The 27,017-nt window shown below is 41.2% G+C and overlaps 3 protein-coding genes across 9 annotated transcripts in view; 2 read left to right on the forward strand and 1 right to left on the reverse strand.

The window, feature by feature from the left end:
* Positions 1 to 27,017, reverse strand: part of LOC117891994 (guanine nucleotide exchange factor DBS) — a 60,391-nt gene that overhangs the window by 21,210 nt on the left and 12,164 nt on the right. For 6 of the 7 annotated variants that reach the window (XM_034797874.1, XM_034797878.1, XM_034797879.1 and 3 more), the window contains exons 7-10: positions 23,510 to 23,732; positions 23,135 to 23,443; positions 22,858 to 23,067; positions 6,199 to 6,369 (exon numbers count right to left, since the gene is read on the reverse strand). In XM_034797874.1, the coding sequence (XP_034653765.1) occupies positions 6,199 to 6,369; positions 22,858 to 23,067; positions 23,135 to 23,443; positions 23,510 to 23,732 (913 nt within the window). The remainder of the gene's footprint in view (positions 1 to 6,198; positions 6,370 to 22,857; positions 23,068 to 23,134; positions 23,444 to 23,509; positions 23,733 to 27,017) is intronic. The other variant, XM_034797875.1, reaches the window with a different exon arrangement.
* Positions 636 to 3,069, forward strand: LOC117891467. Its single transcript, XM_034796950.1, has 7 exons — positions 636 to 1,025; positions 1,085 to 1,241; positions 1,303 to 1,550; positions 1,609 to 1,747; positions 1,825 to 2,444; positions 2,497 to 2,611; positions 2,678 to 3,069. Exons 1-7 carry the CDS (start codon positions 657 to 659, stop codon positions 3,067 to 3,069), a joined length of 2,040 nt encoding a protein of 679 aa, XP_034652841.1. The 5' UTR covers positions 636 to 656.
* On the forward strand, positions 7,252 to 9,577 carry LOC117891996. Its single transcript, XM_034797882.1, has 2 exons — positions 7,252 to 7,420; positions 7,481 to 9,577. The coding sequence occupies exons 1-2, from the start codon at positions 7,340 to 7,342 to the stop codon at positions 9,488 to 9,490; spliced, it is 2,091 nt and encodes a 696-aa protein (XP_034653773.1). The 5' UTR covers positions 7,252 to 7,339; the 3' UTR covers positions 9,491 to 9,577.

Raw genomic sequence — 27,017 nt, forward strand, 5'->3', positions numbered from 1 at the left:
AGAAGAGGCCAAATGTGGGCAAATGGGTTAATAGTACGTATGTACATACGAATTTAAATACAAATCGACTTAAAAAAGTGTTTTTTGGTTTTGAATATGAACAAGTTTTCTGAACATATGTTTTGCCCTCATTTTGTTCGGACGGTGTGAAGGAAAGCCACTGCAAATGAATTTCTTCTTCTGGGTATAATAATGATCCGATGTGAACACATTTAGGATCCCTGAGTCTGGTAGATGACTATTCTCTGCGGAACAGCTTTTTTTGTTTTCTCGTATCTTCAAAATTGTGAAATGTGCAATAGATTTTCGTCCTTTATGGGGGTGTCACACTTGTGAACGCACTTGTGTCACAGCCTTATCCTTTGTTTTATATACTTCTTATACATATATGTACACTTGTTTGATTTAAAATCACTAAGATTGTTCTACTCGTTCCCCTTCTACCACATAAAAATAAATTGCAGAATAAGATTCGAATTGATATACCCTTCTAAAACCACTAAACGTTAGCGTTATGAATTAAGAATAGAGAACCGTTTATATCAATTTTTTCAATTGCTTAATTGGATTAACAAATACAAAACGCAAAACGGTCAAAAGTATGGCAGTTCCAGCTTAATTTGGTATAAATAAAACGCTCGACTACCGACCACCGAATGTTCAAAATGAAACTGTTATTTGTGCAGCAGAGTTGGTCGCTTGTTCTTAATTCCATAAGTAAGTTCTTATATGGCGAGCAAGGCCTTAATGTACAAGGATTTAATGTCTTACGAAATAAAGTAGGGACCTATTTAAATGGGAGTACCATATGCCTATTTTGGAATAGTAACTTTGAGTTCCAGCCACAAGTCTTTGTAGCAGATTATGCCAGCTTCGTGGGTATTCATATTAATAATCTGAAGGAAAGTTTCGATGAAGATGTTGTTGATGTACGTCCAAGGAAAAAACAGCTGCAGGAGAATAACCTGCCATACGACGATCTCCTGCTCAAGCTTATGATATCAATTGAGGTGACACACTGTGAGGTACAACTTTCACATTTTTTCTAGAATCTTCAATTCAAAATTTGTTTTCTTTAATGCAGACGTTCATGGTCTTTGGAAAGGACATAGCCCGTTTTGTGGGAGCTTTTACAAATGCATCCATGTATTCCATATGGCGCTCTTTGCACAACAGGTTCGTTTTCTCGCACATGGCTGATGAGTTAAACGAGGATTGCTATAAAAATATCTTCTTTGAGGGTAATATTTAAAACTCCATCCACGGAAGCACTTTTGAATAGTCGCCCCTGAATATCTTCAGATCAGCCAAACATTCTGTTTATTGTTCAGACCGATGCATCTGGGACAGTCCTTGAAATGAAGACCAACAAATATGTGGGTACTAAGGCGGAGAAGCCGGCACAATTACAACTATTAGATCGATACTATGTTGTTGAGGAACGATTTCAGCTAAATAATTCATTATTCCCGAATAAGCTAAAAGACTTGCAAGGACGTGAGGTAGTCATCGCCGGCTTTGACTATAGACCCTATACGGTTATAAAATGTGTAAGCTATTTGCCGCTCGTCGCAGCTAAAACTTTAGGCATTTGTTTCCATTATACAGAACACAGAGAATAGTAACACACGTGATATAGGTGTGGCACAGGATTCGGAGTTGAGTAAAGTCTTCATCGATGGCACGGAAGCACGTGTAGTTCTGAACTTTTGTGAAAAGTTCAATTGTACAGTTCAAATTGACACATGTAAGTAGTCGTGTACTATTTTATTTAAGTCCCAATTAACTCAATTGAGGTGATTCCTTCCCGTTTAACATTGGCAGCTGACGCCGACGATTGGGGCACCGTTTACCAAAACATGTCTGGGGATGGCGCAATGGGCATGATTATTAATCACAAAGCAGATATTTGCATTGGCGCAATGTATTCGTGGTATGAGGGCTACACATATTTAGATCTATCAATGTATCTCGTGAGGTCTGGAATAACTTGTCTGGTACCAGCACCCCTGAGACTGGCGAGCTGGAACCTTCCCCTTCAGCCGTTCCAAGCAAACCTCTGGGCTGCGGTCCTGGTGTACCTCTGTTTGGAGACATTGGGGTTAGTGTTGGCCTACAGAAGCGAGCAAGTGCTGTATGTCTCGGCAAGTGCCCGTGAGGGCTGGTGGTGCTGTGCAATGCTGGGCCTGGCGACGTCATTTAAGCTTTTCATATCGCAGTCAGGAAACAGTACAACGACTTCGTTAACTGTCCGTGTGTTGCTCTTTGCCTGTTTTCTCAACGACATAATCATAACCAGCATTTATGGTGGCGGTTTGGCTAGTATATTGACTATACCAAGCATGTCTGAGGCGGCGGACACTGTGCCACGGTTGCGAAATCACCGTTTGCAGTGGGCAGCTAACTCGGAGGCATGGGTTTCAGCTATTCGTGGTTCTGATGAAGTAAGTTGTGTTTCATGCCATATCTATGCCACAAGATATTTATTTTTTGCAGCCTTTGGTGCAAGACCTCTTGAGCAATTTCCACATCTACAGCGACGAGCAGCTGCTCCGATTCGCACAAGAAACTCAAGTGCGACTGGGCTTCACTGTTGAACGTCTGCCCTTCGGTATCTTAGATATTTTGATCATTTATACCTTTAATGTCATTTAATGTTAATGTCCACTGTATCTAGGCCACTTTGCCATTGGGGACTATTTAGTACCAGAAGCCATCGACCAGATGGTCATCATGCAGGAGGACCTCTACTACCAATACACGGTGGCCTTCGTTCCCAGACTGTGGCCATTACTTGAACAGTTCAATACGCTAATTTATAGTTGGCACTCTTCCGGATTCGACAAATACTGGGAGTACCGTGTGGTCGCCGACAATCTCAACGTTCAGAAGCAACAGCAGGTGGAGAGCACCATGTTGAGGAGCCAAGAGGATATTGGCCCTGTCCGACTGGGGATGTCGAACTTTGCCGGAATTATTCTCGTCTGGGTATTGGGTTCTATAGTAGCCACTTTGGTCTTTGTGGCCGAACTGTTTGCCACCAATTTGAAAACCCCAATAGATAATTGATTTCAATTAATAGAATTAATAATATTAAACTAGCCTAGAGCCTATATAGTCTCTGAGATCCAGGCGCTCAACAAGACGGACGGACAGAGGGACGGACATGCCTATATCGACTCGGCTATTGATGCTGATCAAGAAAATATTTTGTGGGGTAGGAAACGTTTCCTTCTCTGCGTTTCATACATCCACTTTTCCACACAAATACAATATACCCTATTTACTCTTCCATTAACGGGTATAAAAAAGCAAAGATGAAATAACTGCATGGAATAAAAGCTATTTAAATTGTATCAATGAAGAAAGTTTATATTCGTATAAGTTAAAAAGAAAACTTTTAATTCGTACACGTAAGTACTGTGGAAGTTTGTACGTCGTCAAAAAATAGCGTCCAGTTAGTCGGTAGGTGGTCAGGTCATGCTCAAAAGTATTTATGCGACATGAAAGTATCTTGGCAGACTGGCCACAGACATGCGACATATTTTTTGGCTGTAAGGTTAGTTAGCTGAGTGGACAGCTTTCTTTTCTTAATCTCGATAGGCATCAAAAAATATAATATTTCCCAGACGGTACGGTAAAACCACAAAGTGTTTGGATTGACTTTTTACCTGCATCAATCAGCTTTTCAGATAAACAAAGTTCTATTCAACCAGAACTAAGATACTTAAGTTATGTGAAAAAGCAAACCGCTACCTTTGCAAAAAAGCTTTACAAAAATACCAGATTTTTCAAATTCTTTAAAAAAAAGTTCTGCAATAGAAAAAAAAAATGTCACAAGACTATTTCTAAGCCCCATATCTTTCATAAAAAGTGGGTTTCGTTCCTTGGGGAAAAATCGTGTCGGGAAGAGTTATCGGTAGCATAGATCGCTTTGCCTATTCGTATACTTGTGTCAAATGAAGGATAAAGTAAGGCAATGCAATATGAAATGGTATGAAAGCATGAGGGCTAACTTGGGCTCGACGACAATTAAATGGCGAATACAGCTGCAGTAAAGAGGATACAGAATGCATCTGAAATAATTGATTCTCCTTTACGAATCATAGGAGTATGTAATGCAAAGAGAATGAAGCCAAGAAGCCAATGAAGTCCCTAGCCAATAAATACTTGTTTTCACTTATCAGAGAGTGGCTCCGAAGTCACGAACAAGGCGCGCAGCGTGACCTCCGATTTACCCGTCATTATTAAATTTGAGAGTACAACTTACTGTATGTACATACATACATACATTTACTTGCTAACCTTACGTGCACAGCTTTAACAATGTTAAAAATTCGAACAAAATGAAACAAAAAACAGCGCGGCGAGTACAGGAGACCAAAAATGTTATAATAATATTTACAATAGATTATGCATAAATATGTGGTGAAAGTGAAAAAGCTAGCACAAGCGGATCGTTGACAAGCCTAGAAATTCGAATTCATTTTATAATTATGGGTAAGCTGAAAATATATGTTGCAGTTGCCTTCTGTAATGGCATTAATTTTCATCAAATGCTCCGGGAGTCTTGATTCCCGTATCTTGGAGGTGGTGAAAAGGTGCGGTAAAAGCTGGTCGATAATCACGCATTGTAGTTTCATGTTTTGTTGATGCATTTGCTGAGTGTAGTCAATATAAACACATGATAGACGCATAATATGACTGACTTTCGATTGTTTGCTTGATTAATAGGTGTATAAATTGATTGGCATGTACAATTGTTGTGTACGAGTCGAACGCTGCTCAAAGCGGACTTTTGACATGTTTAAAGCGTCTCTAGTAGAAAGCTCTGAAAATTATACGGCCAACATATGTTCAACCCTAGCCTAGTTTTGCGAAGAAACACAATAAAAAGCGGAAACAAATCGGTCTCAGCATTAATCATCCACCCAGAAGTGCAGAAAAAGGTCTTAATGCGCCAAGTATAATGGTAGCCTCTTTGTTTATTTCTTGCTTGACAGTCTCAGAAGTAAATTTGTTTGCATGCTGGCGCCGAGAGTGACGGTCGTATGCCAAGCAGTATTCGGATATGTCTTTCAATAGCATGGAAAACAAATTCCGCTCTCCGGAAGAAAACCCAACGGTTTCAACAGTTAGAGCATGTAACAAAATTAGATTAGATTGTTGCTGCCGTTATCAAGTGTATATGTTTGTATGTATATCTGACCCTCGCTGTACAGCCACAAGCCGCGGCGAGCGTACGTGCTTATTCATATGTTCAAAACGTGAGTACGAATACATATACTGTGTATGTATGTACGTACATATATGGAAAAGCATCTAAGGCTACCGAAGGTGTGACCAAGAACTGAGAACAACATTTTCCGCGTTTTGTAGTGCAAACTTGTATGTACCCGTTAGCGTCTTGACTTGATTTGGATTCGCTTATGTAAATGTAAGCCAATGACCGCCAGTGTCGCCCAGCTCTTGGGCTTCTAGTTGCTATGTATGCTGTTATGAAAGCAAATGCCTTTAAATGGCTGTTGGTGTCATTAAGACGATCTTAATGCTAAATACAAGCAACGGGTTCAACTCAACTATGATTTATACGCAAACAAAACATAGTGCCGCAACGCAAAGGGGTCATTAAACAACCGCGGATTGCTGCTGGCGGTTCCAAGTATACATCCAGACCTTACATTTTGTAGACTCGGGCTGTGGGTCGAGTCGATCTCCGAATAGAGCAAAAGTGAAATTTTGTATAGAGATTTCTTATCAAGCAGAGCCAAGCGACTTGGCTTTGTTTCGCCCTGAGTTATTGTTAAACTAATTTGGTGCAAAGAAACAATTGCTCATAGCCGCGAGGCCGAGTCTTTTGTATATGTAAGTAGATAAAAAGATCACTGTGTGAATTTCGCACAATGAACTTGAAACATGTACCACAACAGTGCAAGAAAAAAGAAAATCCCTTAATGGGAAGTTTCACTTTAAACAAAACTCAATCTAGACATTTGCATACCCTGTGTAACATATGTATGTATGGTACTTTTGTGGTGTGTACTATCTGATTAATTATAATTGATAAATGTGAAAATATTACCAAATGGAATTCATTTAATCAATTACTTTGCAAATAATTTAGATGTAAGCTAGAAATACATTGTATTTATGCGTGTAGAATACTATTTCAATAAGACTTTAAATTCTGGAACTTACTTTATTGTACTTGCGGCGAAGTAGGTGTGGTGCCCCACCGGGGGGTTGAAGAGGAACAGCCGGCTCCGGCGTAACTTGTTGCACAGGTCGCGGGGGTTTCAGCGCCAACTTCTTGAGACTGGCAATACGCTTGTCGCACATCAAAGACACATCATCAATTCTCTGCAGCACCTGAAATAGTTCAAAGTATTTAAAGTATTATTTAATTTGACAAATGATGGGACTATTTAAACGGGCCACCTATATCAAAAACATGAAATTTATAGCACGGCCTCACTTCTGTTCTTATAAATTTTTTGTATTGTTTAATTTAAGGCCTTCTATTATTTCAGATTCAATAACTTCTGAACGAATACAAACGATTTTGTACGCTTTGTATGCGTAACAACTTTTATACCCGGTACTCAGTCAGTAAACAGTCCCTTATTGTTTTTTGTCTTCGAATTTTAAATTTTACATTTTTAAAACGTCCACATCACATCTCACGCCAACACGCTCTTTTAGATCACCCCCCTTCCCTAGAGTCTTCCTTCCCACTGCACGAAGCAGGGTGTGGCCACTGCATTCTGGCTATAATAATTATCCAATCTGATCCCGATTCGGTGATCTGATAGATATGGTCATTCCCTACAGAATGGCATTTTTAGTTTTCTCTTATCTTCAAAATTGTGCACATAGCATGTTTTCGCCCTTTATGGTGGCGGAAAGGGTGGCGCGAATTTTGAATACACTTGTAAAAGTGTGAGCATACAGAAGTCTGGACCTAATTGTAATTACCAAATTGTATATATACTATTTGGTTAGTGATCATACCTTCTGTGATGAAACCTTTTTTTATAAAAAATACAATAAAGGGGTCCTTTGTAATTAGCCAAACCGTAAGAAAATGTGTTCCTCAATCGGAAACCATTATAAGATCAGTGTTGAGAGTCCCAACTAGCTTGCAATAGCAAATTGAATATACAATTTCAGGAATAAATGGTTTTGGGTATTTTTTGAAAAAGATAAGGTATATTTCGGTATGTTCCGCGTTCACAATAACAGCCATTTTTTTTACTTCAAATGTACCGCTTCTTTTCTGGCGCCGCTTTGTTTTTTGTTTATTAAAAAACGAAATTAGCATAAAGCTGAATGTGCAAACATGTCGCACGCCGTAGTGAACGAAGAAACATTGGAGAGGCTGGTGTACGAGCGCTCCAAAATCTGGGCGAACTTGATACAGGTGAGGCTTTCCTGCATTTCTGCTTTGCGCTCCGAATGCTAAGCGATTTTGTTGTTGCAGCACTTCATGGAAATCGACGATGGCGAAGAGCTTGATGTGGAGGATTTTGAGGATCTGTTTAAAGGCGAAGACATAGACCCCGATGTGCCGGAGGGTGAGGAGGCGGAAGAAGATGCCCGGCAGGAAGAGGACCTGGGCATGGGGAACATTAATACAACAATAGCCATGAGCAAGGCGGAGCTGACGATGATTTTGTGCGCTGGAGAGAACAAAGCTGAAACGGCCGAACTAGAGGAGATTCTCAATCAAACGATGCCGGTTCTCCAGGAGCACAATCGCAAGTGGAAGGCAGCTGGACTAGATCAAATACTTGACACCTTCGATCCGCAAAAGATCGAACAACAAGTGGGCCAATGGATGCGCCGCAACAACAGTATCTATCTGGAGGAGGAGAATTCCCGAATGTACGATTACAGGCATGAACATTCCCATTCCGTTGAAAGCGACAACTACCTAGTTCAGACTCCCAGACGCAATGCACCCAACCCCAAGATGTCCAACGGGTCGACCATTAAAATGTATCGCACTCATCCACGCAGGCGTGCTGACGAGCTGTGTGGCAAGTACGCATATGACGAGCAAGAGCACCGCCGTCACATGCAGGTTGTGCTGCAACGCCGTCGTGAGAGGAAGCGGAAACTGGCCAACGTAGCCAGCACTTCCCTGCACCGTTCCTACAGCAACCGCTGCCATCACTTGTATCTGCGTAAGCGACGCCCCGATTCTTCGTTGTTCGGGTCGCCATCGAGCGGGGAAGATGCCGCCTTAGCCGGCTGCGATTGCAAATCTTGCCAGAGACTTTTGCTAACCAAAAGCGCATATGAATACTGTGCATACCGCGGCCGGCGAGATTATTATCACCAATCAGCATCATCACGCTCCATGCTATGCTTGCGACATCCACACAGCTTTCGGGAGGAGCTGGACCTGCGGCCACGACTCTTGAAAAACGAATGCAGGTGCTGCGACAGCTACAGTCTGTGCACTGACGTGGTGCACATTGCCAACAGCTCGACAGAGGAATGGGTTGTGAATAATTGCAACCGTCCCGTACTTATGGAGACGCCAACCAAATGCAGCAATCGTCTGCAAACCTGCAGAGAGAAACATTTAAGGCTGCTAAAAGCACCACAAAGCGTTCGCTCGAAGTGCAGCCGTGACCTTGCCATGCGTGAAACTCCGCATAGAGTGACCAGAAAGGCAACTTCCGCTGGAGCATCATATACTCCAGGGCGTGAGCGGACCAGGCAAATGGCTAGAAATGTAATGGACAGCGACACTTCCGATGAAGACGAGCGAATGGAGCGCAGGAAGCCAGCAATCTCATCTGTAGAAAAGGCGCCCAAAAAAAAAGCCAAATCAAGAAGACTGCCTCCAATCAGCGAAAATGTGGCCAAGACAAAGGCTGAAGAGCATCGCCACGAGCTTCAGGTGATGGAAACGGATTCTTCGGATGACAACGAACTCACAGGTAGAAGCCGTTTAATGAGTTTCTCGGAGCGAAAACAGAAAACGGTGGCCAAAAATAAAAAAGCGGTGAAAACACCAAGCAAGCCAATGTCGGCTGTGAAAGAGACACCAATGAAGAAAACTGTGGTGTCCGGACATACAAAGAATTTGCCTGCAATCGGGGAAGACGAGGCAAATGCAAAAGAATCCTCAACTTTGCCGGTAACCTTCAACGAAGAAGTGGCCAAGCCTGTGAAGGGAGTGACGCCAGATGTAAACAAGATGAGCCAAACATTCGCTAAGATTTGCATAAATTATCAAAGTGAGCGGCCAGTTCCCAACTCTGGTGCATGTTCCAAGAAGATTGTAGCAACAGAATCATCCGTGAGACCCAAAACTGCTGCCAAGAAGAAACCAAATACGAAATCTGCTTCAAGTTTGCCTCAAATCAGCGAAGAAGCAACAGATTTCCAATGCACATCCAACAAAGAAACGGCAAAGAAAGCAATTGTAAAACCAAAAACAAGCGCCACTCCAGCCAGTTCTCGCAGCCCCTATTAATGGCCACCGAGCACGTCAACAAGTAAGAGCAATTCGAAGAAACTAAATGAAAGGGATGCGGAAATAAACCGACCAGACCAGAGGTCATCGCAGGAGCAGTCTCTCTTCGATAACAACAGCGTGGCCTGCAACGTCACCGCCCTGGCCAATGATACGGCCAGTACTCGGGTCCTACCCAACAAACTGAGCGCTAAGAATCGTTCTGCCGTGAGCAGCTCGAAGCAGGAACCCAAAATAGATGAAATTATTATACTTGACTCATCCACGGAGAGAGTCGCAGGTGAGGAACCAAACAAAGCGGGCGGTGAGGCTGACTGCACTGTGGTGACATCGACAACCAGCTGTGAAGCAAAAGGGGCAAAGCCGTCACCACTTTTCATCACCAAGAGGGGCATCCTGCTGCACAGCAGCAACACAGCCGGATCGGAAACCTATACGCTCACCGAGCAGGATCTTGGGCGGGTGATTGGAGAACGACGGGCCAGAAAATATCTCAAGTATCACATTGGCAGTCGCAGCTACGACAGTCGTCGCTCAGTGTATTATCGCCCCTCTCCCAAGCTGGCGTCCGCACTCAGTGTCAGCCCGGACACTGCCCATACTCTGGTGCACGAGTTGGAGACCTCCAATGGGTCTTGTTCCAGCGAAGATGACATCTTTGAACACTTTGAGCGATACGGGGAAGTGTACAGCGTTCTGGGGAACCCCAAAGATGATTAATTTGGCAGTTTTATATATGTATGACGTTAAGTTTAACCAATTGATTTCAATACTTGTTCCTTAGTTCGTATCGGATATTTTTGTGGATGTTTTCAAAACATCCGATGAGCGGAGTTATGAAATAAATAAATAAATATATTTAAATAAAATAAATAATAACAAAACATTAATAATAGTCAATAATCTATCGTAAATGTGTTCTCAAGTATTAAACCTTTTTAAGTCAATCTAAGACATTCAAATTGGTAATATTGGTTATAGGATATAATCACTAACCAAATAGTATAATAAATGGCCAGCTGTGAAGAAGCAAAACGTCATCGCTAAATGTGCGTCTTGAAGTCAAAGGCCTCTGCCCGGAGTCCCGACTACAAGTATTAGTGCGTGTAGAACACGCAGCAGAAGCCCAAGCTACATGGGTATTAGTGCGTGTAGAGCGCGCAGCTAGAAGCTACATTTGTATAAGTGAGTGTAGCCAATGATTTTGTAGCGCTCCAAACCAGTTTTGTCTTCATTCACACGGACACTGCAAGCAATGTATGTGTTCGTGCGTTGACATGCTGAACTGTGATGGAACGAAAATTCGTTTTGATGATTTGATTTTGTTTTCGGGGCTTGGCGTATGAACCTGACCTGCCGCAACATGTGCAGAATGAGGGGTGGGGGTTGGTGGACAGACCCTTGGGGGTTGGAAAAATTAAATATACCAATAAAAATTGTTATTGTATTTGAATGCTGTAATTGTTTTAAATGCAGATTTTATACTGCTTTATTCAAAATTGTATGCATACTTATTATGGAAACGCCGTCGCTTCTCGACTTCTTTGCTGCCGTATTATCAACATTGTTACCAAATCCATCTTTTACAGACAAATCATTTCAGATAAATATAAACCAGGGCTCGGCACGGCCCTATCCCATGGGTGCGGGACAAGGTGCTGCTGCTGCGCTGCCCTCACGTACAAGCGTATTACAGTGATTCGTACCAATACCAATGTTCCGTTTTGAGTGCGTCTTCACACACAAACGCAAAAGCGGCTCGTTAATTGTATGGGTGCCGAGCCCTGATATAAACACATATCTATGTATATATATGCATATACATGTGTATATATGTATATGTATGAACATTCAACTTTTCAACTGCTGTTCTCGTCGTCGTTTCTGTTTTCGACTTCATGTGCGCTTTAATTGTTAGCGCTTGAAACCTTTTCATACATATATATATACACATGTATGTGTTTATATTTATCTGAAATGATTTGTCTGTAAAAGATGGATTTGGTAACAATGTTGATAATACGGCAGCAAAGAAGTCGAGAAGCGACGGCGTTTCCATAATATGCATACAATTTTGAATAAAGCAGTATAAAATCTGCATTTAAAACAATTACAGCATTCAAATACAATAACAACTTTTATTGGTATATTTATTTTTTCCAACCCCCAAGGGTCTGTCCACCAACCCCGACCCCTCATTCTGCACATGTTGCGGCAGGTCAGGTTCATACGCCAAGCCCCGAAAACAAAATAAAATCATCAAAACGAATTTTCGTTCCATCACAGTTCAGCAAGTCAACGCACCAACACATACATTGCTTGCAGTGTCCGTGTGAATGAAGACAAAACTGGTTTGGAGCGCTACAAAATCATTGGCTACACTCACTTATACAAATGTAGCTTCTAGCTGCGCGCTCTACACGCACTAATACCCATGTAGCTTGGGCTTCTGCTGCGTGTTCTACACGCACTAATACTTGTAGTCGGGACTCCGGGCAGAGGCCTGGGACTCCAAGACGCTGGCCATCTATTATACTATTTGGTTAGTGACCTAGAGCAACCAAATGAGGCCAAGCATCTGGGCTTCACACTAGACAAGCGTCTGGACAAACGTTTGGCCCAAATTTGAAAGTCACGGCCAGAAAGTGTCCAAAGGATGCAGAAATTGCGGTGGCTTACCAATAGAAGCACCATGACATTGAGAGATTAAAGAGCAGTATGTGGCAGTCTGGCTTTACGGTGTGCAGATTTGGGGACTAGCTGCAAGGTCGAATTAAAAACGAATACAGGTGTTACAAAATTGCGCTATGCGACAAATAACAAGCTGACCGTGGTATGTGCAAGGCTCCATCCTACAACGGGACCTTAATCTGCACCCTACCATTTTTTATACCCGGTACTCGAAGAGTAAATAGGGTATATTGTATTTGTGCACATAACGGTTGTATGTAACGCACAGAAGGAAACGTTTCCGACCCCATAAAGTATATATATTCTTGATCAGCATCAATAGCCGAGTCTCTGTCTGTCTGTCTGTCTGTCCGTCTGTCCGTCCTGATGAGCGCCTAGTACTCAGAGACTATAAGAGCTAGAGCCACCAAATTTTGCATCCAGACTTCTGTATGCTCACACTGTTACAAGTGTATTTCAAAAATGAGCCACGCCCCCTTCCGCCTCCGCAAAAGGGCGAAAACCTCCCAAATCTACAATTTTGAAGATAGCAGAAAACTAAAAACGCCATTCCGTAGGGAATGACCATATCTATCAGATCACCAAATTGGGATACGATTGGATCATTATTATAGCCACAATGAAGAAATTAATTTGCAGTAGCCAAACCCACCCCGTCCCGCAGCATTCACACTCTGCTTCGCGCTGTTTATGGCCTGGCCCCTGACACGTCACTGCCTCTGCCTCTGCCGCTGCCTTTGACGCTGCCTCTGCCGCTGACTCTGCCGCGACTCTGCAGTGTGTGTCTATAGGGGAGGGTGGCGAGCTAAAGGAGCGTGTTGGCGTGAGTAGTGTTGTTGATGTAGATGACAGATGAAGAAAAAAATGTACAATTTGACAAATAACCGCTAAGTTGCAGATGTAGTACTGAGTGCCGGGTATAAAAGTTGTGACGCGTAAGAAGCGTCTCACACGTCCCTTCTCGTTTATGATGTCTTTGTGTTATGTCATCTTTATGTTCAGGTTTAAAATGAATGATTCTTTCATGTGCAGGTAACTTATTGGCAAAGCCATACGTTGATAATTATGTACCTGTACTTATATGTACTTATATACCCTTTTTCCATTTCCATTTTCCTAGGACTCTGTTATTGCACAGAGTTATTTTAATGGAAATTGCAGTCAATTTGCGGTGTCATGCCGTTTGACATTTTACGTAATTGCGGCAAAGCGACCCCACTTTGGCTATATCCACGTCCACTTTCTCTTTCACCTGAGTTGGGACTTTATCGAAAATGCTTGAGCGCATCTTCAACTTGCCAGAGGCACAAGCTTCGATGCTACACGATGCTGGCAATGCCCTGAGCTGACCAGTTTTCAACAATTCGAATTTTACGGAAAGTCCAGTCAAACAATGTAACTTAACATTTTCATACTAAACATTTTCCTTTGGCAGGATGGTCGGCACGATATTGAATTTCAACGAGAAGGGACGTGTGAGACGCTTCTTACGCGTCACAACTTTTATACCCTGCACTCAGTACTACATCTGCACCTTAGCGGTTATTTGTCAAATTTTACATTTTGCCTTATCTCTCATCTACATCAACAACACTACTCACACCAACACGCTCCTTTAGCTCGCCACCCTCCCCTAGAGCAATACAATGCGGAGTCAGGGCAGAGACGCGGCAGAGACCGAGACAGAGACGTGTCAGAGGCAGAGGCCTCTGCCACTGCGCGAAGCAGAGTGTGAATGAGAGAATGTGTAAAAAACAAATATAAGCTGCGGGACGGGGTGGGTTACTGCAAATTAATTGCTTCATCCCAATTTGGTGATCTGATAGATATGGTCATTCCCTACGGAATGGTGTTTTTAGTTTTCTTTTATCTTTAAAATTGTAGGTTTGGGAGGTTTTCGCCCTTTTGCGAGGGCGGAAGGGGGCGGGGCTAAATTTTGAAATACACTTGTAACAGTGTGGGCATACAGAAGTATGGGTGCAAAATTTGGCTCTAGCTTTTATGGTATCTGAGATCCAGGCGCTCAACATGACGGGCGGACGGACAGACAAACATGGCTCAATCGACTCGGCTATTGATTCTGATCAAGAATATATATGCCTTATGGGGTCGGAGACGTTTCCTTCTGTGCGTTACATTCATTCACTTTGTGCACAAATACAATATACCCCATTTACTCTTCGAGTACCAACAACCAGTTGGGAAAAAAACTTCCGTTGACCTCAACCTCCACTTATACCAGCTTTCATCGATAAACAAGCTAGTTTTAGCGGTTGAATGAATTAGCGAATGAATTTCGGGTGGAACCAAATTTGAAAGAATGGTTATATATTATTGTTACTCTCGTTGTCGATTGGTGATGAGAAATGCATTTACTTACATTTTAATTCAATCTAAATTTCTACACCAGACATCAAAAATTATACCCGGTACTCGAAGAGGTAAGGGGTATATATTGTATTAGAAGGAGTAAAGTATATATGTAAATTCTTGATCAGCATCAATAGCCGTGTCGTTATAACCATGTCTGCTTGTCCATCTTGTGTGACGCCTGTTTCTCAAAAACTACAAGAGCTAGATTTCGACCTCGCCCCCCCGTCACCACAGAGGTCGAAAATCGGCTATGACAGACAGACAGACAGATATAGACCTGGCTATTGATGCTGATCTAGAACATATGTTGTTTATGGGGTCGGAAACGTTTCCTTCTGTGCGTAACATACATCCACTTTTGTGCACAAATACAATATACCCTACTTACTCTTCGAGTACCGGGTATAAAAAAAAAAATGGGTCAGGAATAATTGGTATACTCGGAACGGGTTTGTACGACCCATTTCATGCATACTTGGACAAGCTTTTCTGGAATAAAAAAAAAGAACACAAACTTTTCTTCGGGTGCAACGGAACTTTCCTGACTCATGACTGGGAATGATAGCCACATCTGCCTCACCAGGATATTGCCTAACAAAAAGACTGCAGTAGTGCGCATAAATATTTTTAATGGTCCTTATATACATATGTACATACATACATATATATGTACATACATACATATATATGTACATACATACATATGTATTATGCATTTAGCTTGAGTAATAGGAAACCAGTTCGAAACGAGTACGAACGTGTGAGGCGGTTCTTACGCGTCAAAACTTTTATACCCGGTACTCAGTTAGTACATCTGACCCTTGTTGTTTTTTTTCGAATTTTAAATATGACATACATTTTTTTTAGATATGTCATCTACATCTTCATCACCTCTTACGCCAACACGTTCTTCAACTCGTCACCCTCCCCTAGAGCCGCACACTACACGAAGCAGAGTGTGGAATGAGAGAATGGGTTGAGATTGGAAGTTAATTTGTTCATTCTGGCTATATTAATGATCCAATCCAATCTTAATACAGTGATCTAAAAGATATTGTCATTCCATACGGCGGGGATTTATAGTATTCCCTTAACTTCAAAAAGGTGGCGTTATAGTCTCCCGGATCAGATTAGATCCGGACAGACATTTCTATATCGACTCGGCTATTGATGCTGATCAAGAATATATATACTTTGTTTAGTGGGAATCGCTTCCTTCTGTGTGTTACATTTTTCCCCACAAAAACAATATACCCTATTTACTCTTCGAGTACTGGGTATAAAAACGAGAATGGAAGTCTTTCAAGTACAATTTAACGAAACAAGTTTGACGGCTGAGCAGTGTAGCCTGAGACAAGTGGAACTACCTAAATCTATTTGTTCGATTCATTCGATTTGACATTTTTAAGAACTACATTAAAATAATTGTTTTTTATTTTCCGTTGCAGATTGGCCACACCACCGATCTTTATCCCAAAAATTTTACTATTTTTTTCGATTTATGCATGAATGTACATGTGTACGTCAGTTTTTCAACAGAAAGGATTCAAAACAGACGGGCATGGCTGCATACATATATCGACTCGGTTGCTTATTCTGGTCAAAACAGTTTTCTTCTTTTGTGCGTTTCAATCTCTGATCAAAAAATCAAGTTACCTTCTAAAAGAGTAAATTAAGAACGAATACACCAGTTCTGGCACATAGACTGTCCAGTTACTTGTGCGAATGAACTGGTTGAGCAGCTTTCGAGCCTGGTAACGCGTCTTTCTTTAAATGGGACAGATGTAGTTGCAGTAGGCACTTCACTGGACACAGTGAAATTATATAATCTAAGTAAACCGAATGACGCATAAAAGCATCAGCCGAAAAATCATAGCTATTAGTTGCATGATCGCACACATTTTTATACCCGGTACTCGAAGAGTAAATAGGGTAACGCACAGAAGGAAACGTTTCCGACCCCATAAAGTATATATATTCTTGATCAGCATCAATAGCCGAGTCTATGTCTGTCTGTCTGTCTGTCCGTCCTGATGAGCGCCTAGTACTCAGAGACTATAAGAGCTAGAGCCACCAAATTTTGCATCCAGACTTTTGTATGCTCACCCTGTTACAAGTGTATTTCAAAAATGAGCCACGCTCCCTTCCGCCTCCGCAAAAGGGCGAAAACCTACAATTTTGAAGATAGCAGAAAACTAAAAACGCCATTCCGTAGGGAATGACCATATCTATCAGATCACCAAATGGGATCATTATTATAGCCACAATGAAGAAATTAATTTGCAGTGGCCAAACCCACCCCGTCCCGCAGCATTCACACTCTGCTTCGCGCTGTTTATGGCCTCTGCCCCTGACACGGCTCTGCCTCTGCCGCGACTCTGCAGTGTGTGTCTATAGCAGGGCTCGGCACGGCCCTATCCCTGGGGTGCGGAAAAATGCGCTGCTGCTGCGCTGCCCTCACGTACACGCGTATGACAGTGATTCGTACCAATACCAATAAAGTGAAATGTTCCGTTTTGAGTGCGTTTTCACACACAAACGCAAAAACGGCTCGTTAATTGTATGGGTGCCGAGCCCTGGTCTATAGGGAGGGTGGCGAGCTAAAGGAGCGTGTTGGCGTGAGCAGTGGCTAATATTCGAGGAAAATTAGAGCTAAACACAACTACCAAAATCAGAAACAAGACAAAACTAAAATGAAACTAACTACGAGAGAGGTAGGCTAGTATAAGAGATTTAAGAAGAGGAAGGGAGTTAGTTGAGGACATAATGTGGTAGAGGGAATTATAATCCGAACATAAAACCCTAAAGGGTTCGTGTGAGGCATAATTCGATCTACACATTGGAAGGAACAAAGGAATATAGTTTCTAGTGGGTCTAATGGGAATTGTAAAGTTTATGCGGCTCAGCAAGTCAGGGCTGTCTACATCCCCCCTGATCAAGTTGTGCATAAAAATTACACCAAGCATTTTTCTACGTTTAACTAAGAATGGATGGTTTATTAGAAGGAGTCTACTACGGTAGGATGGCAGTCTCACAGTGGCATCTCAGTTGAGGCCACGCAGGGCAAAAAGTACAAAGTTTTTCTGCACTGATTCAATACGATCCTGATGTATGTTGTACTGAGGGCACCATACACATGAGCCGTACTCTAAAATCCGACGAACAAGCGAGATATAGAGAGTCTTCGTTATATAGGAGTCATCAAATTCCTTTGACCACCTCTTTATAAACCCAAGCACACCCATGGCTTTATTCACCATGGTAGAAATGTGTTCAGAAAACTTTAACTTGGGGTCTAGTTTAACACCAAGATCATCAACCAATGTAATTCTCTCAAGAGAACTACCGCAGAGGGTGTAAGGAGCCAGGAAGGGGCTGGAGCGATAAAAAGTCATTACATTGCACTTCGAGGCATTAAGGTGTAACATATTTGCACCACACCATGACTCAAAGCTATTGATATCTGATTGCAAGCAAGAGTGAGAGCTTAACATCATCCGCATACATAAGTACTCGAGAATTTGTCAATACAGAAGGCAGGTCATTAATAAAGAGTGTGAAAAGTAAGATAAAGTAAGTAAATGGCTACCCTGTCGTACTCCAGAAATAACCATAACAGTTAAAGATAAGGAGTTTTTGAAGAGGACTCTTTGAGACCTAGAACACAGGTAGCTAGAAATCCATCTTAAAAGATTGGGCGGAAACCCTAGTAGGTCAAGCTTTTGTGAAAGAAGAGAATGATTTACAGAATCGAATGCCTTACTGAAGTCAGTGTAAATAACATCCGTCTGCAAGTTACCTTGGAAGCCTTTAATGACAAAGGAGGTGAACTCTAAAAGATTAGTGGTCGTTGATCGTCGCCGTATAAATCCGTGCTGAACGAGAGATATAAGTGATTTGCAAAGATGTTGCAAGTGCGGAGTTAAAATTTTCTCGAACATTTTAGGAATAGCGGATAACTTAGATATACCTCTATAGTTTTTAGCGTTAGACTTGCTACCTTTCTTATGGAGAGAAATTATAAAGGATTCCTTCCAGATGAGGGGTAAGCTAGAAGAATGGATGGATAGAGTGAATAATTTAAGCAAAGGTCCGCACAGAGACTCGGCACAGTACCTGAGTACACAGCCGGGAACTCCGTCAGGGCCCGGTGAAAATACCGGCTTAACTAATTTAAGTTCATGAAGTAAGGAGCTTTCATTAATCAAAGGGCAGAAAATGCCATTCGACCTTGGTAAACTATATGGATACACATGACCTGGGTAGCCTTCCTGGGAATAGGTTGTTTGAAAAAATTTTTAAAAAAGACATTTGCCGACATATTCAAAAACGATAGCGAGGATGGATGTGCGGACTTTCTACGCTTACTGTTTACAAAGCTGTAGAACTGTTTAGGGTCCTGTGAAAAACGTATCCTGCATCGAAGTAGGTAGTTCCTATAGCATTGAGCATTAAGGACAGTGAAATTTGACCGAGATATTAAGTAATTAGAAAGAGAAGAGGGAGAACCAACTTCTTGAGATTTTTTAAATAGTCTTGATTTTAGGTTCTTTAGACTGGATAACTCTTTGGTGAACCAAGGAGGTTTCGCAGATCTAGTCGGAAATGAGAGTGGGACACACGTGTCAAAAATTGTGTCAAGTACATTGTAAAAAATGTTTATGCCTTCAATGACGTCAGCGCAGTACAGAGCGGACCAATCAAAATCCCTAATTAAGTTATTGAGCTTAGTAAACTCGGCTTTACGAAAGCAGCGGACGCGTTCAGATAGCCTACCCGCACGATCCGATACAGTAGGTCCAATATCTACCGACACTTCGAAAGTAGGATGATAGCAGTCTTCAGGAATAGTGAGCGGGAGTGCTCGTGTTAACAACGCTACGGTCGGATCCGAGACAAAACACAGATCAAGCAATCGACCCAAGGAGTTTTTCACATGGTTGACTTGAGACAGGGACACGTCTAATAAGCCATCAATGTTACAAGGTTATTAGACTCGTTAACCAAAGACCAAACAGTACCTGGCAGGTTGAAGTCCCCAAGAACTATTATATGGTCTTTATTAGATAGCGAGGAAGAAACTTTTTTTAAGGCGGACAAGTGCTGCTCGTATATTAATACATCCGAAGTAGGTGGAATATATGAGCAAGTGACATAATAGACTGGCCGGGAAGAATCAGTCTGACACAGAGGAATTCCAGGTCTTGTGAAACCTGGACTATGAAAAGTTCCGACGTGAAGTAAGAGTTTACTGCAATCAGAACCCCTCCTCCACGCCGAGACGAACGATCATTCCTATAAATTGTGTACCGATCTGCCAAAACTTCGGAACTAATAATGTCCGGCTTTAAACAGGTTTCGGTAAACACAATAACATGGGATGAAAATGTAAAACTGTCCATAAAAAGAGTGCTTAGCTTACTACGTAAGCCGCGAGCATTTTGATAGGCTAAAAAGAGGGAAATTAGTTTTTTGACTGCGAGGAATTGCAGTGGGAAGAGGTGGATGGAGCAGAGGAGGAAGGAGCACTGGCCTCACTACTAGGAAGAGCTAAGGGGGCATATTGTTCTTCTTGGCCATTTCAGCTCGCTAGCTTCTGAAAGATTCCAGATATATCGTGATGAACTAAACTATATTTATAAGGAAGACCTTTCAAAATGTAGTCTGCACAAATACATGGTATTACAATAAATTTATTTATTTAAAAAGAATAAAATTAAAATGTTGAAGTAAATTGTATTTAGAGTTAAGAAAAAGGTTTTTGATCCGTTATTCGTATTGATAAGGGTTCTTAATTTTAAAACACTGTCGCACCTGCCAAAAATGCCTTTTTTAATACATATGAATGTAACAGTTGCAAATAAACATGAAAGCCGAGATTTAACCATTTTTTGTTTATTTTTTTGATAGTTTATAATGTTAGAGAGACAATGCGAATAATTTTTTTCTTCAGAATCATCTACATATGTACATACATAATATGGGTTTTTATTGTTTTTTGGTCTCGGACCTCGCCTGAGAAAATCGCATATGTATGTACGTAAGTTAAAAAGTTTGCGAAGTATGTTCATATGTATATTTTAAATGAGGTTTTGTTTATTAACATCCAACTTTTTATTACACAAAAAAATTGTATTTACTAACTGCATAAGCTGCCGCCGACCGAAATTTCGACGGCGTAGATGCCGTGGCATCCAGTGGCAATGTTTTCCAGTATCTTGAATGCCCAAATGGCATACATATACATACATACATATGTATTTACAATTGTCATTATATGTCACAGATAATCACAGTCAACAGCTAGTCACAAATGGAGGGAAACGTGCAAGGGCTGGAGTGCAAACAACATTAGCAATATACATATATGTATGTACATATGTACATACATATTTGGAAAGATATACTCCTTTATTTTGAGAATTTAAAATAGGAGTGCAAATAATTTAAAACGAGAAAGGACGTGGGAGAAGCTTCCTACGCGACACAACCTTTCTACCCGTACTCAGTAGTATATATGTAACTTAGTGGTTTAGTGGTAGACACTGCAAATTAATTTCTTCATTCTGGCTATAATAATGATCCTATCTGATCTAAAAAATATAGTCATTCCCAAAGGCGGGGATTTATAGTTTTCCCTTAACTTCAAAAGTGTGGCTACAGCAGATTTTCGCCCTTTTTTGTGGTCGGAGCGGGGCGGGACGAAATTTTGAAATATACTGGTATCAGTGTGAGCATACAACAGTCTGGAGGCAAAATTCGGTGGCTCTAGCTCTTAGTCTCCGAGAAGTAGCCGACCAACAATACGGACAGACGGACGGACAGACAGACATGACTATATCATCTCGGCTCTTGATACTGATCAAGGAAAACGCTTCCTTCTGTGTGTTAAATTTTTTCGCCACAAATACAATATACCCTATTTATTTTTCGAGTACCGGGTATAAATAGAATTTGGTATGGTATTTAACCCTGTTACAGCCCATGCTTGTCCAAGTTTGATGATAGGTAGCGTCACTTAAATCGATCTAGAAACCAAACGGCTCTCAGCTGTAAAAAGCGTGAACACATAAAGGAATATTTAAAGAGCATGTACAAACAAAATATCGTGAAAATGTAGGGATATATTTTTTAAAAGTCAACTTTAAGTTGAAAAGCATCGTATATGGTTTAAATTGGTTAAGAAGTTCTCTTAAAAACTGTTTAGGCAAAAGCCCAGTTTAATATTGAGTATTGGTAACAAGGAATAAACGTAATAAATTACACTAAATACAGAATCAAACGTTGCATCCGTTACTTTTAATTCTACCTTAAAGACAGCATGTAAATTTAAGGTTGAATACATTTTTACACACAGAAATAATTTTAGCAACTCTGAGTTTAAACATAAAAGTTTAAATATTGAATGGTCTTGAAAATTGTCTATAAGATGAGAAAATTTATTGTTTACAAAAAGACCACCAACTTCTTAGACTTTAGCCACCTCATTTCGGCTGAGGTCACACTGGGCGTCGAGATATTTATACCCGGTACTCGAAGAGTAAATAGGGTATATTGTATTTGTGCACAAAGTGAATGTATGATCAGCATCAATAGCTGAGTCGATTGAGCCATGTCTGTCTGTCCGTCCGTCTGTCCGTCCGTCCGTCTTGTTGAGCCCCTGGATCTCAGAGACCATAAAAGCTAGAGCCACCAAATTTTGCATCCATGCTTCTGTAAGCTCACACTGTTACAAGTGTATTTCAAAAATGAGCCCCGAGCCCTTCCGCCCCCGCAAAAGGGCGAAAACCACACAAACCTACATTTTTAAGATAAAAGAAAACTAAAAACGCCATTCCGTAGGGAATGACCATATCTATCAGATCATCAAATTGGGATCCGATTGGAGCATTATTATGGCCACAATGAAGAAATTAATTTGCAGTGGCAAAACCCACCCCGTCCCGCAGCTTATATTTGTTTTTTGCACATTCTCTCATTCACACTCTGCTTCGCGCAGTGGCAGAGGCCTCTGCCTCTGACACGTCTCTGTATCGGTCTGCCGCGTCTCTGCCCTGATTCCGCATTGTGTTGCTCGAGGGGAGGGTGGCGAGCTAGAGGAGCGTGTTGGCGTGAGTAGTGTTGTTGATGAAGATGACAGATGAAGAAAAAATGTAAAATTTGACAAATAACCGCTAAGGTGCAGATGTAGTACTGATTGCCGGGTATAAAAGTTGTGACGCGTAAGAAGCGTCTCACACGTCCCTTCTCGTTTTGAATGCAGTCTTGCTGACTTTTAATAAACTTAACATACTTCCTCTTACCTGCGATACAAGAGCTTTGGTCTCAGGAGTAGTGCTATCAAGGAAAATTTTTTTAAATTCACTTGGACTAGATAATTTAAAGTTTGAAGCAGAAGCGATGAAAGCTTGTATCTCGTGAAGACTCTGCTCGGCCAGCTCTGCTGATACTGAGCACTTTTCGATGCGTTGGGAGGCCAATAACTTCACACCATTGGCGCACCACTGATTAGCCTTCATAAAAAAAAAGAATAAAACGTTATTAGTAAAAGCTTGATTGGACAAATTTAAAATTGCTGACCTTTTCAACTCTCTCCATTAGTTCGCTATTTTTGGCCAGGATTTCCAACCTTTTCGTTAGGCGCATGTTAACTACATGGCAAATTCGCTGGAGTTCATCGCATTTGGGCTGAACGACCTCCCAGGGGTAAACTCCGCGTGAGCCTATCAGCTGCTGTCCGGCATGTAAAACTTCTTCAGTACGCTCAACGTCAGCCCTAATCATTGTTTGAAAATCCTCGGTTTCTTGTATTAACATAGCAACCCGTTCAACGCTCTCGCCAATTTCAGTCATTTCATCTATCGTCTTTACATGGCCATCGAATAGGTTCTATAGTACGGGTTAAGAATACTTAGAAAGTTGTTCAAGAGACTGCATAATGGTACTGCGCCATACCTGTAGATCGCGAAACCCTTGCTCGAACATCCGCAGACGCAGACACTGTTCAAGGCGATTTCGGTGCGTCCGCCAGAACTCATCGAAGCGTCGTTCCGTCTCCTCCAGCTGTACAAGAAGTCTACGGTAATCGCGACAATCATCATAATGTTTGGGTTTTTTAAATGTATATTGTTGGTGATAAATAATTTGCTGACGGTGCATCGGCTGCCCTGCACTGGATCTGCACGTCGGGTTGTTGGAACGTCGAATAGTGCATTGAGTTCATTTAATTTTGAAATATTATTTTGTAATGTGACATATATATGCACACATGCGCACGTTGGGAAAGACAAAAGACGACAACTTTTATAAGCAAGATGGGCGACACTTAAGTGAGATTTAAAACATTTTATCAATTTTTGAAATGCACCTAAATGTGTTCGTGTTGAATGAATAAAAGGGTGCCAATTTAAAATTCGAATGTAGCTAGTGATTTTATTCAAAAAACATATGAACACATGAACATAGTAAACATATTTTAAGGAGAAAATTCTGTGGACCGTCTTTCTATCCTAAAAGCTTCCTTGACTCGAATAACGACAATATTTGAATTAACTATAGATGTAGATAACACTACTCGCCAAAATACACTTTTTATTTAACCTTGTACCTTGATCAGCATCAATAGCCGAGTCCATATAGCCATGTCTGTCTGCCCGTTCTGATGAGCGCCTGGACTTCTGTAATATCACACTGTTACAAGTGTATTTCAAAAATTAGCCCCGACCCCACAAAAGGTAAGAATCTGCTGTATCCACAATTTTGAAGATATGCTTGCCTCTTGTTCTTATACCCGGTACTCGAAGAGTAAATAGGGTATATTGTATTTGTGCGGATAACGGTTGTATGTAACGCACAGAAGGAAACGTTTCCGACCCCATAAAGTATATATATTCTTGATCAGCATCAATAGCCGAGTCGATTGAGCCACGTCTGTCTGTCCGTCCGTCCGTCTGTCCGTCATGTTTGTCGGCTAGTTCTCAGAGACTATAAGAGCTAGAGCCACCAAATTTTGGCACCAGACTGCTGTATGCTCACACTGAAACCAGTGTATTTCAAAAATTAGCCCCGCCCCCTTCCGCCCCCGCAAAAGGGCGAAAACCTTCCAAATCTACAATTTTGAAGATAGCAGAAAACTAAAAACGCCCTTCCGTAGGGAATGACCATATCTATCAGATCAACAAATTAATTTTCAGTGGCCAAACCCACCCCGTCCCGCAGCTTATAGCAGAACACTCTGCTTCGCGCAGTTTATGGCCTCTGACCCTGACACGTCTCTGCCGCTGCCTCTGCCGCGACTCTGCCCTGACTCTGCAAAGGGTGTCTCTAGGGGAGGGTGGCGAGCGAAAAGGAGCGTGTTGGCGTGAGTAGTGTTGTTGATGTAGATGACAGATGAAGAAAAAATGTAAAATTTGACAAATAACCGCTAAAGTGCAGACGTTGTACTGAGTGCGGGGTATAAAAGTTGTGACGCGTAAGAAGCGTCTCACACGTCCCTTCTCGTTTTTTTTTTGAGCCGTGTTTTAACTTTATTTAAGATCTGTCTTTCGCAGACAATTATTAAATTTCCTCTCTTTTGGATACTTGGCAATCTTATTTCAGTTATCTTTATCGGTTGTTGAGTCCGAAAATCCTTAGCAGGCTGCTGGATATGCTGTTATGTAATTATGTATGGTATGTATTACTAGCATTTGAACTATGAACTATGCCTCATGCTGTGTGCCTCACTGGGAGAGGGTGGCGAGCTAAATGTAGATGGTGTAGATGTAGATGACAGATGTAGAAAAATTTTAAAATGTAAAAATGTTAAATTCTAAAAAACCACTAAGGTACAAATATACTGACTGAGTTCCGGGTACCACAACCGTTCCTTCTCGTTTTGTTATGCTATTTTCAGAGGAAGCGGATACTTTATGTCTCTTTTACTGGTTGTAAAGAATATTGCCAATCTGAGAAGCTATATGATGCAGCTAAAAACTAATCTCAAGCACTTTGTGAATTTAGTTTACCGTCTGGGAACTATTAAGCTTCCGAATGCAGAAGACAAATTTTTGAGAGTTATTCTTAACTATAGTTTGACTTTAAAAACTCAGGAAAAGTCGAAAAAAAAAGTATGTATATTCTGTGTCCTCTTTTTATACACGGTACTCGAAGAGTAAATAGGGAGTATTGTATTTGTGCACAAAATTGGATGTATGTAAAACACAGAAGGAAGCGTTTCCGACCCCACAAAGGATATATTCTTGATCAGTATCCATAGCTGAGTCGATATTCTCGGTATTCTCGATATTCTAGTTCTCGGAGACTATAAGAGCTAGAGCCACAAATTAATCATCCAGACTGCTGTATGCTCACACTGAAATGTGTATCTCAAAATATAGCCGTGCCCCCTTCCCCACCCACACAGAGCGCAAATAGCCAACATTTTTAAGATACAAGAAAACTAAAAACATTCCGTAGGGAATGACCATATCGATCAGATCACCGAATTGGGATCATTTTTATAGCCAGAATGAAGAAATTCCTTTGCAGTGGCTAAACCCACCCCGTCCAGCAGCTTTCATATATTTGTTTTTTTCACATTCTCTCATTCACACTCTGCTTCGCGCAGTGTGCGGCCTCTGCCTCTGCCGTGACTCTGCAGTGAAGCAAATATAAAATATGAAGCAATTCCAACAATTATCATGAAGTATGTTTAAAGCCTTAAATCTATAAAAAACGAGAAGGGACGCGTGAGACGCTTCTTACGCGTCACAACTTTTATACATACAGAAGTCTGGATGCAAAATTTGGTGGCTCTATCTTGTATGGTCTCTGAGATCCTGGGTATAACGAGAAGGGGCGTGTGAGACGCTTCTTATGCGTCACAACTTTTATACCCGGCACTCAGTAGTACATCTGCACCTTAGCGGTTATTTGTCAAATTTTACATTTTTTACATTCATGACAGGAATTTTTGTAGTGCAGGCCTTAAGATGCATTAAATCGAGACGGCTTAGTTAAAATTGGCCAACTTATCTTAAAAATTTCTTTAGGAAGGTTGCTGGCCCAACTGTCACAGTAATTCTGGCTTCAGTACTCGAAAAATACTGAAAAAATACAATAATACAAAAACATCCTAACAAAGTCAGTCACAAAAATCATTATTTTCGAATTTGAAAGCTCGATATTTCCCAGACGGTAAGCTAAGACCTGGTAGTGTTTAGGTATACTTTATAGATGCGTTTATCAGCTTTTAAGAAGGGCAAAGTTAATGAAAATCAGATGCATGATCCTTAAGTTATGTAAAAACAGCGCTACATCTAACAAAGATAAACAGTTTTTTTTTAATTCTGCAAAAACATGTTCTGCCATTGAAACAAACAATTATCATGAAGTATGTTTAAAGCCTTAAATCTATAAAAAACGAGAAGGGACGCGTGAGACGCTTCTTACGCGTCACAACTTTTATACATACAGAAGTCTG

The sequence above is a fragment of the Drosophila subobscura genome, chromosome E (assembly GCF_008121235.1).
Source record: "Drosophila subobscura isolate 14011-0131.10 chromosome E, UCBerk_Dsub_1.0, whole genome shotgun sequence".
Classification (NCBI taxonomy): Eukaryota; Metazoa; Arthropoda; class Insecta; order Diptera; family Drosophilidae; genus Drosophila; species Drosophila subobscura.